The following is a 12591-nucleotide window of genomic DNA, read 5'->3' on the forward strand; positions in this document are numbered from 1 at the left end:
TTCGGACTCGCTATCTGAGCAACTATTGCTGCCTTCTCCATCTTTTTCAGCGCTAGCAGCAGCAACACAGCCTTAGTTTCAACATCAACCCTTTCTGCCTCTATCTCGGCAGGGGTTTTATCAGGAGCAGTGATCTCCACATCATCCTCAAGGTCGAGGGATAAGATAGCAGAACGGACAAGCATCTTGGAATTTTCTGCAAAAATTAAACAAGGGCAAAAATAGCAAGATAAGCAATAATGACATAATATATATATATATATATATATATATATATATATATATATATATATATATATATATATATATATATATATATATATATATATATATATATATATATATTAGGATGATCATATCACATCCTACCCTGGTTTTTTCTGGCGGAGTAGTGGCACAGAAGTACTTGGCCATTCTTGGCTCACTTTACACAGAACAAGAATCCCCTCATACTTCTCATATGATCTGGGCAGAAGGCGGAGAGCTTTAAGATGATTCACTATTTGCTTCTCTGCGGTGGTTACCTTAACAGGCTTTCCTATGCCAGCATCTATGGATTTCCATTTACGGACAACGGCAAACTCTTCCGGAATAACTCTTTCGTCAACAAAGAAAAATGGACTCTTCCAGTCCTTCAAGTTTGAAACTTTATTTTTCCCAACAAAATATGTATTTCGCTTATTGTCAATGGTAAGCCAGCAATAACTAATCGTTCAAATTCTAAAAAGAGAGATAAACACTTTAAGGCGAGGCTTAATATTGCTGGCATTGCAATACATATCAAAAAGGATAATTTTTTGAAGGCCGTGGGGATGGATTTGGCTCAGGCAGGCTCTATAGTATCTAAGGATGCGGAGAAGAAATTTAGTAAGAGGAACACGGAGATTGCCGTGAGTAAGTTGTAAAGCATACAAAGTAATTTTTCTAGTAGGAGGTTTGTTGGCCCTTTGATTGCCAGTAGGAAGAACAGGGTTGTATTGATTAAGATGATGAAAAGTGATCTTCAAGCTGTCAAAATGGCTCTCCGATAATGATGATGCTATCGTGCTAACCTCGGGAAGGTCGGTTGTGTCTGAAGAAGAAAGCTCAACTTTCTCGTGGCCAGTACTCGACACAAAGCCATGGTAATAATATGAACAGAAAAAGTGATTAAGAAATAACAGCGAGGTAAAGTGCAACTGACCTTGAAAGATAAAAAACCTTAAAAAGTTGAAAGTAAAGCTTGAAGAAGGCGATGAAGATTTGGGCAGAAATGTGCTTTTTCGATCTTGAGCAAAAGTAAAAAAGTGAAGGTAAAAGGTTATGACGGTTTATTTAGAGATTCTTCAATGTATTTTTTATGGACACGATCGCGACACGTGTATGGGCAAGTTTAAATGTGGGGTATGCAGAAACGCTTTTTACAGCTGGTAATATCAACCATTTAAAAGTAATCATCACAATGTCAGTAAAATTCGTCTGTACTTAATGCCTGTAATGTTTTCCCCGATGCAAATGGGAAATGTGACGACTTGTTTGGGGTGCCTTAGCAGAAGTTTAACAACTTAACCATTTTTCAAATGCTTAAGTCATTAAACTGGGGGGACTTAATGGTGTATCCTATCGTATACACGTATAAAGGCATAATACTCGCATGAAATTAGCATCAGGAACACTGAAAATAACAGTTTTGGGAAACTGTCCGTCCAGCGTTCTCCGCTGTGCAGGCTGCTTCCGTCATGCATAAGCCCTGAAGGCCGCCTAGCGCTTAAGCCCTGATCGGAGAACGTCACATCCAGCGCATATTTAGGATCACAAATAACAGAACGTATCATCATCTGACACGTGTCCCCGAACAATTCGGTGGATCTATCACTATAAATAGACCCCTTGGGTCGTCATTTTACACATTCAGACATTCTGACAACTTGTGAGCAGAGACTTCATCTCTCTCTCTCTCACAGTACTTTCTCTCACTAGAAGTCATCCGGCAAACAGCTTAACGCTCAGCGGACACAGATTGATTAAGCCACCCCACAAGTTTCTATACTTGTGAACCGGGTCTGCAGGGATTATTTCCCGAGGGTAAACATCAATCGGCAACACTCCCCCACTTTTAGCTAGATACTTCTAGTATTGTATTGATACACTAAGCCTTACCTCTTAAGGAAATAGGTTTTAACAGTTTTTGAATTCTGAAAGATTCGATTTTAAAAGATGAATATTTTTGAAGTAGTGTTGGGAACTGAAGCATGAGTTAGTATAATATAATGACACTTGATCAACGTGATTATATTACAGTAAGTCATGCTGAGTTTCTAATGGAATGTGATGATTCACAGATTATAACGTCATCATGTGTCATGTTACGCGATTCTTACATTCTATCTAATATACAAACATATCAAGAACATAATTTCTTGATAGTTCTATCTTTTCTCTTAAATTCTGGTAATTTAACCAATCAAGATTGTGCCATTACAACTTTTCTCTTAGAACATTAGCCATGTTCATTCGAAACTCCATATTTACGAATTCTGGACCATTACTTGTGAAAAGAAAACAAAAGCATGAAGCTCTGAAATAGAAATGGGGTATAAATCGTAGCAAATGGAAAAGATCATTAACCGTAGATGTCAATGATTATGGAAAAACAGGAGCAGGGACTCCAAAAAATAAGGAAAGATATAAGGCCCAACGACAATACATAAATTACAACGCGTGTATATCAATAGGTATTGCAACAAAAAGACACGGGAGAACTAAAAACACTATATCCCCAAGGTAATAGTAAAAATAAATAAAATCCTCCGGTGGTAGATGAAAAGGAGAATGAGAGATATGAAAGTTAGGAGTATATCAAGAATCGGAACTGGATGAAGCATATTAACGAATGCTTTAAAGTATGAATTGGGAAAGAAAGAATAGAAGGTGTGAGCTGTGAAAATAAGGAAACAAAGGGGGTAGATTTATAGTGAAATATCAGACAGAGCAATCGAGACAGATCATAGCATTTAACTTAAGAGGATTCTAATTTCCTTAATTACCGAATAATCAAATCTTATTACGAAGATTTTCTCCAAATCCCTTGAACTCTGGAAATCAATCCTATCTACGTCAAAAGATATGACGAATCTACATTTACTCATTTCAACCTTTTGTGATAACTTCACTCGTATTCTTCACATAAACGAATTTTTTTTTATCTATATTACTAACTGATGATAAAACTCTAATTTCCAACTCATATGAGTCATAAAAAACATTCTTATTGTTAGCCATGACGATCTCGATCAAATTTCGGGACCAAATTTCTTTAACGGGTAGGTACTGTGACGACCCGGAAATTTCCGACCAAATTTAAACTTAATCTTTATATGATTTCGAAACGATAAGCAAAGTCTGTAATGTTGTGTCTCAGAATTCTTTGAACTGTTTATATGGATCTAGTTAATCTTTGACTATCCCCGACGATTCACGAACAACTGTGTGTAAATAAATATGTAAATATATATATATATATATATATATATATATATATATATATATATATATATATATATATATATATATATCAAAATAAATATAAGGGTATATAAATACATATAATATTTTGAGTTAATAAAATACACTTTAATCAAGTGGAATTAAAAATTAAAAATGATAAATAAAATATTAAATTACTATTAAAATGAATACATATAAGTGTATATATGATTTATATTATTATATTGAAATATATATATAAAATATATATAATTGTTAAAAATTCAAATATGTTATTTTATAGAATAATTATTACATAAGTAATGAAATGTAAAGTTAATATATTACAAGTTAGAATATAAATGATATATCAATATTATTATTATTATTATTACTTTCATTATTATTACTAATGTTAATATTAATATTAATATTTGTATTATTAATATTATTAGTTCTAATATGAGATATAAATAAATATATAAAATTTGATATGTATAAGTAGTTATATTATTATTACTAATATTATTATTATCATCAATAATATTAATATTATTATAACTAATAGAATTAATATGATCATTTTTATTATCATCATTATTATTAGTTATTATTAAACTTATCTTTTATTAAAACTTCCATCATTAGTATTATCATATCAGTATTATTATTTTTATTTATTAGTTTGATATTATTATTATTTAGTATTATTACTAATATAATTAATAGTATTATTATTAAAATCTTAATAATTTTATTATTAATAGTTTTATTATTGTATTAGTATTTTTAATAACATTATCAATAGTATTAATAATAAAGTTTACGAATTATATACATATATATATATATATATATATATATATATATATATATATTTATATATATATATATAATCAAATATATAAACAGATATATAAATAAAATACGCATATATAAAGTACAGTTATACATATATAAATAAATATATATACAAATAAATATATATAAATACTGATATATATGTATATATTAGAGATAAAATACGTATTATACTCATAGGATCATAAATCTGTTTTACATCACAATCAAACTATATTAGATTTTGTTTGTATCACTAAATTCATCACTTAAACTGTATCAAAAATACGAATTAATTGAATTCAGATGTCTGCTTTATTTATTTTATTCATAAGATTGAATATCCCGTCTAATATTGTTACCCGTCGATATCACTTTGCAATACCAACAAAAATCGATCACATCAGTGTTATTAGCTTCAATCATCTGATTACCATATATATTTGATGCCATTATTTACTGCAAATGTGGAATTAAAACAAAAAGAGGAAGAACGTATGTCAATACCTCTGTTCTTCAACTTTATAGTCAAAAACTCGAATTCGAATTCATTTTAAAAACTAATAATGCCATTGTGTTAGGATTACCCTAGTTGAATTTTATGTAAAGTCTCAACTTCCAATTTTTCAAAACAAGATCGAATTCGTGAGTCAAACATTTTGAAATAAAAAGTCAACACTTTGTTCTTCGAGAAATTCAAGCTTGTTCTAATGTTTCTATTTCAATTAACGATTTAGAAAGTTTCTATGAGTGATTATAAACATATTTTGTGTTATAACCTTGGTCTAAAATGATCACAAAATCAAAAATCAAATTTTTTTTTTGTGTTTAAACCTGCGACGAGCAGCAGAGGCTGTGAAGGAAATTTTTTTTATTTTTTTTCATTTTCAACTAAATATAAACAATTGATATTGATTGTTTATTATCTAGAAATATTTAAATTCCTGTTTTGAAGATTGATAAACCTCTGGATCGAGTAAATTTTTTTTTATGAAGATGAACATGTAACAGAAAAATGGACGGGTTATATAATATAGAACTGAGATAATTTCAGAAAAGCATAAATGGTATAATGGTTAGGGGGTGACGTTGGTGAGCGAGAGGTCTCGGGTTCAAGCCATGCTAGTGACAATTTTAAAAAAAAAAGCTGATTTGGAAGGTATATTTCATTACCAAAATTATTATTAATATTATTATTGATATTATAATTAGTACTATAGTTATTAATGTTATTATTTATCACTTATTATTATTATTATGAGTATATTAAATATAATTATTATTAATATTGTTATTACTAATATTATTATCATTACCAAGTATTATTATTTAGTATTATTGTTATTATCACTAATATTAATATCATTATCATTACTAGTACTAGTATTATCACTAAATATTATTATTATTATTATTATGATTATTATTAATATAAGTATTACTATTATTATTACGATTATGATTACGAATTGATATTATAGAAGCTTTAGTTATTAGTTTAGAAATTAAACATGAAGATTATGATTTTGATTAAATAAGTATTGTTATTAATATTATCATTAGTAATGAAATTGCTATAATTATTATTATTATTATTATTAAGTATTATGTACTATTATAAAAATTATTATTTTCATTATCATTATTAATAAACTTTTCATTTTATTAAAAATTACTGTTATTATCATTATTATAAGATTCATTATTAAAACTAACATTAATATTATTATTAATAGAATCATTAATATTATTATCATTATTATTAATACTAGTATTATCATTATTATTATTTTAATCACTACTAACATTATTTTGGTATTATCATAATTACTATTTTGACAAAACAAATTAAATATATATATATATATATATATATATATATATATATATATATATATATATATATATATATATATATATATATAAAATATTTAATACATATAACATAACAAAATTTATATATATATATATATATATATATATATATATATATATATATATATATATATATATATATATATATATATATATATATATATATATATATATATATATATATATAATGAATATACATTAATAATGAAATATATAAGTCACTAATATAAAAATTATATCATTAATAATATATATATATATATATATATATATATATATATATATATATATATATATATATATATATATATATATATATATATATAATTGTTCGATTACAAGGATATGTATTAATATATACACATGATATAGGTTCGTGAATCCGAGGCCAACCTTGCACTTGTTCAATGCCGTCATATGCATAATTACTATGAAATATAGTATTGTGAGTTTCATTTGCTCCCTTTTTAAATGCTTTTGCAATATATATTTTTGGGACTGAGAATACATGCGCTGCTTTTATAAATGTTTGACGAAATAGGCACAAGTACTTAAAACTACATTCTATGGTTGGATTATTATACCAGATATCACCTCTATTAGCTTGGTAAAATAAGAATTAGTGTTTATTATAATTGCCACTAATTGAAGCGAATGATAGATAAATTCTCTACAGACGAGTGGTTCTGTTCTCTACAGACGAGTGGTTCTGTCGATCTATCCTCTACAGACGAGTGGTTCTGTCGATATATTCTCTACAGACGAGTGGTTCTGTTATCCTTTGGGACATTTTTAATGCCTTTTGTTAATATAGGTTATCAAGTGTTCATCATACAAATGTATTTTATACACTTATGAGTGTTTTGAAACCGAAAATGAAATCTTGTGGTCTATTGAAATAATTGTTTATGATAAACCTATGAACTCACCAACCTTTTGGTTGACACTTGAAAGCATGTTTATTCTCAGGTATTAAAGAAATCTTTCGCTGTACATTTGCTCATTTTAGAGATATTACTTGGAGTCATTCATGGCATATTTCAAAAGACGTTGCATTCGAGTCGTTTGAGTTCATCAAGATTATTATTAAGTCAATTATAGTTGGATGTATTATGAAATGGTATGCATGCCGTCAACTTTCGATGTAAAAAAAGTTTGTCTTTTAAAAACGAATGCAATGTTTGTAAAATGTATCATATAGAGGTCAAATACCTTGCAATGAAATCAACTATTGTGAATCATTTATAATCGATATGAACGGGGCATTTCATGATCAAGCCTGTTGATGGTAGCTATCGGCCATCTGTGGTGAAGGAGATCCTCGCGCTCCTATTTTCTGCTCATGTTTACCTATGACGTCTTCATATTCAGTGGTGTTTGGTGGTCCACTACCATGTTGGTGGTGGCCATTGATGGTGTTTGATATGTTATGTCGTTGTTTGGCGGTTGTGGTAGTCTATCACTTAGTTGGTCGGGGCCACTGATGGTGGCCGACGATGGTGAAATGGTGGTGTGTTGGTTACAAAGGCGATTGGTGGCCTACCACCCTGTTGGTGGTGGCCACCGGTGGTGTGCTTGTCAAATTCACTGTTTCTGTGGGTTTTTTCACCTGGTTGGTAAAGGCCACTAACTACGGCCGAAGGATGGTGGGTGAGGTTGACTAGGTAGTGGTTGTGGGGTTCATGGCGGTTTTGGGTGTCTGATATCATGAGTTTGTTTGCTGTTTCTTTCCTTTTCGAGGGCGCCTTCGGGTTTGGATTAAGCGACGATCTCTTAGCCCGAGATCTGGTTCCAGATCCAGGGGAGGAATCGGTTTTTTTGCGGTTTGGGCATATCTGAAGACGGCTTGGGTTGCTTGGTGGCTGTTGGAGTTTTTAATGTTGTTGCATCGGCGGTCGGTGTTCTCTCGACTGCTGTTGCTTTATGTTGTCTCTGTTTATTTTTTACTTTTAGTGCAACTGTTATATAGATTATTCGTTGTTAACTCGTTAGGTATATTTAATTACTTTGTCACTTTTATTCCGCCTGTTGGCTATAATCCAAATTTAGGTTAGTGTTTTATTACCGGTTGTTTTGGCTAGGTTTTTAATCTTCAAATCCGTTTAATGTTTTTGAGTTTTTTCGTAATAAAAAAAAAAAAGATAGTTAAATTCGGATTGAGGTAATATTATTTTAAGCAAATTAAATATCTCACATAATTAGGATCCTTGATCATTATATAACAGCCTGAGTACCACCAGAGCTTCAAAATATTTTTACACTCAAAAGAGAGCAATAATGGATTCAAAAGCTCTTATCTTCTTTGTTCTCTTCTCCCTCTTAACCATATCTTCATATGCAGACACTGAGTCAACCAAGTCAGACTCGGGTCTGGTTCTCAACTTCTACAAAGATTCATGCCCACAAGCTGAAGATATTATCAAAGAACAAGTAATGCTTCTTTACAAACGCCACAAGAACACTGCTTTCTCATGGCTCAGAAACATCTTTCATGACTGTGGTGTTCAGGTACAACTCTTGATGCACATAGTACATGCACACTGGCTACCATGTTAAATTAATTCATCCACATACATTTTTCATAGGGTGCTGATTCGTACACCATCAAAATTATTCATACACCACTAAATATGTAACACAGTATTGTACTGTACAACTCTCTAAAACATATTTAGTGGTGTATGGATAATTTCAAGTGGTGTACGAATCGGTCCCCTTTTTTATAACATATGTTATGTTAATTTGTGTAGAGATGTGATGCTTCACTGCTTTTGGACTCAACAAGAAGGACACTTTCTGAGAAGGAAACAGACCGGAGCTTTGGGCTTAGAAATTTCAGGTACCTTGAAACCATTAAAGAAGCTGTAGAAAGGGAATGTCCAGGAGTTGTATCTTGTGCAGATATACTTGTACTTTCTGGAAGGGATGGAATTGTTGCGGTAAATTCCGTTTCTTTACTTGTTATTGCTTTTTTTTTTTTTTACATTTTTTAAGACTATTTATAATCATAAGTATAGATATAGATATAGATATAGATAGATATACATATAAATATAATAATGGTAAAGCTAGCTTTAAAAGTTTTCTATTAGGGGATGATTCTCACACACACTTTTTTGATTCTCACACACCAATTGAGTATTATTAGAAGAGTAAAAGGTTAAAATAGGTGTGTGAGGATAAAAAAAGTGTGTGTGAGAATCATCCCCTTTCTATTATAAGAGGATTGATTGTATTAAATAATGTTACTTCAATACTAAAAACTGCTTATTAGTAAAATTAATATACATAAATGTAATACGTATACAGTAATAATTAATAATTAATTAGCATTTAATGAGAGAGGGTGTATAATTTTATTGAAAATTTTGAAAGAATTTTAATTGACGTTCTCTTTTTCTCTGTTATTTTTAATTTTTTTTTACAAACACATTACGTTTTTTCGTTATAAAGTTCAATGCAGCGGAGCAATTTCTTTTTTGAATAGCCTTTTCTTCTTTTTCCCTTTGTGTGTGTGTGTGAAATGCAGTGGAGTAATATATGACCAATAAAAATAATTTTGATGATCTATGGAAGATCTATCAAACATACAAGTGATACAAATAGATCATCTCTATTAAATAAAGCTATTTAAAAAATCTCCTTTGGATACCCTAAAAATAGTGCATCCCTACAAGATATTTTGTTGGGGAGTGCTTGTTTTGTTTTGTACATCTATACTTGACAAGTGTTTTCTGTAAAGATCCAAGTTTTATCTTGATATGGGTAGTGGGGGCTCTTTTCTTATATCTTGATCTAGTACAGTATTGTACTGCATGCATCAGCTGGTAGTACTTTCTTAATCACACTCAAACATTAGAAAAATGTTCATGCATTATTTTACTTTTTTTGTACTATTACTATTTTTGGAAGTGAGACCATGAATTATTGACGTGGGCTTACATCAACATGATTAAGTAGTTGTACTTTACAATAAAAATGTTGAATATATCTTATGTGCATTAAACAGTTGTACCTTCGTTAGTCATCCCATCCAAGTAATCTTGATGTGGACTTTTTAAGAATTTCATATGTTAATTACTTGTACTGTATGTCATCATTGTTGCTAGAAAACTCGGTCATCTTTATTTTGAAAGTTCTATCAAGTATGTGTCGTAGAACTAGAAGGTGTAAAATGTAAATTATGGAGTAAGATATTTACTATGTTTTGGGTATATATTTTTTTTGTTTGGCTAAAACCATAATTTCAAATTTATACAATCAGAAGATCAACTCAATACAAGTGATTTAGACTCACAATCTGCATGAATATAATAGTCTACGATCTAATTGACACAGAATATCTATTTGTCTAATAAGTCACATCCTAACAATGAAACAAAATTACACAAGCAATACTATGTTTTTGGATATGTTATGTGAACATTTTTTTAAGTCACGTAGTTCGAATCCATGACGGGAGAATAACTCATCTACCCAATCATTTTCTACACACACATTTTCGAGCGGAAACCCGAACCGAGAAAATTTGATTGATTCATAAACTCGTAGGACTCGATCCTTAAACCATCCTGAGGGGCAGACTGAACGAGCCAAAATCCTGGAATACCGGTGGGTAAAACCTCCCCCGATTACTTTATAAATCGGGTGAATACCCTGAAATGTTTTAAGGAAGGACTCGAACTTAAGACCTCCCACTCCATTCAACACACAAGGTGTTGGGTGTACCACTAGGCCACAAGGGCGGGTACTATTATGTGAACAATTAAGTGTTATAAGTCAACATGCTTATTTAATTATAATAATTGATCAATCATTACAAGAAATATTGATATGGGTTCTTTCAATCTTCACAGTGTTTGTAGCAATTTGCTCAAAGATATGTTCCTTAGATCTAATTTGTTATCATGATTTGAATAAATTGCAGCTAGGTGGGCCCTACATACCTCTAAAAACAGGGAGGAGGGATGGTAGGAAGAGCAGAGCTGATATATTGGAGCAATACCTCCCTGATCACAATGAGAGCATGACTGTTGTTCTTGAAAGATTCAAAAACATGGGCATTGACACCCCTGGAGTTGTTGCTTTACTAGGTAAAAAAAAGAGAAAAGCTTGTTATTGTGTTGGATCATTGAAAATTTATCTTAGTTTCAAGGTCGTCCCGTTAATTTAAAAGCCAATGTTCATTACATAAAAAACGGTCCCGTTAATTTAGAAGTCAATGTTCATTACATAAAAAACGGTTCGTTAAAAACATTAAATTAAACTTTTCATTACATTACATATAAACAAAACATATAATACTAATAAAAAGTTATCAATAGGATATGTTCAGTTTCCCTGATCGGTTAGTGTTGTCAATAACCAGCGTATTTGTAATAGAACTGATGATTGATTGTGCATAATGTATTAAAATTATACAGGATTAGCCACTTATTGTTGTTGTTTCATGAATTGTATAACATTGGTTTATTGGTTTTCTTGAAATAGGTTCTCACAGTGTGGGCAGAACACATTGTGTTAAGTTGGTGCACCGTCTATATCCGGAGGTGGACCCCGCTCTTGACCCGGGACATGTTGAGCACATGCTTCACAAATGCCCAGACGCAATCCCGGACCCAAAGGCTGTACAGTATGTGAGAAATGACCGTGGTACCCCTATGAAACTCGACAACAACTATTACAGAAACATATTGGACAACAAAGGTTTGTTGATTGTAGATCATCAATTGGCAAATGACAAGAGAACCAAACCATATGTGAAGAAAATGGCAAAGAGCCAAGATTATTTCTTTAAACATTTTGGAAGAGCTATCACTATTTTAACTGAGAACAATCCACTCACTGGTACTGAAGGTGAGATCAGGCAGCAATGCAATGTTGCCAACAAACACCATTGATGAAAAATGTTTCATTTTGTGCTTTAGTGATGATGTGGTGAATAAGAATATGTTGATGGTGCGAGCATCATGTTGGCTTCTAGTGTGTTAATTAAGTGTAGGACATGTTTTTTACCTTTAGTTTGCTTTATTTATTTTATGTTTTGAGGAAAGTGAATGAATGTAAATATGGATGGATGATGGTGGAGTATGAGTATGTATGATGCATAAGATGGTTGTTAAAGAGCTTTGCAATTATCAAATGTGGTGTTTGTTTATGTGTGTATGTTGATGATGATTGTTAAATGGCCACTTGTGATGATACAGAGAATTCTTTTAATTATTCAGTTAAAGAGATTAAAATCCACTAAAGCAATTATGAGGACCACAATGGCAAAGATACTTTTGAATAGTGGCAAATATGTCATTTTCCTAATTATAATACGGAGTATATTGAACAAACTTGATAATAATTAGCTTTACTCTCATAAAAGTTAAAAGGGTGTGTTTAGCGAGTAGCTTATTGGAGCTT

At 30.8% G+C, this 12591-nt stretch overlaps 1 protein-coding gene across 1 annotated transcript; it reads left to right on the forward strand.

Annotated features, from left to right (window-relative positions):
* Nucleotides 1-8418: 8418 nt before the first annotated feature.
* LOC139855858 (peroxidase 42-like) lies at nucleotides 8419-12337 on the forward strand. The gene is made up of 4 exons (XM_071845102.1): nucleotides 8419-8688; nucleotides 8931-9119; nucleotides 11108-11273; nucleotides 11671-12337. Exons 1-4 carry the CDS (start codon nucleotides 8458-8460, stop codon nucleotides 12078-12080), a joined length of 996 nt encoding a protein of 331 aa, XP_071701203.1. The 5' UTR covers nucleotides 8419-8457; the 3' UTR covers nucleotides 12081-12337.
* The last annotated feature ends 254 nt before the right edge of the window (nucleotides 12338-12591 follow it).

The sequence above is a fragment of the Rutidosis leptorrhynchoides genome, chromosome 6 (genome assembly GCF_046630445.1).
Source record: "Rutidosis leptorrhynchoides isolate AG116_Rl617_1_P2 chromosome 6, CSIRO_AGI_Rlap_v1, whole genome shotgun sequence".
Classification (NCBI taxonomy): Eukaryota; Viridiplantae; Streptophyta; class Magnoliopsida; order Asterales; family Asteraceae; genus Rutidosis; species Rutidosis leptorrhynchoides.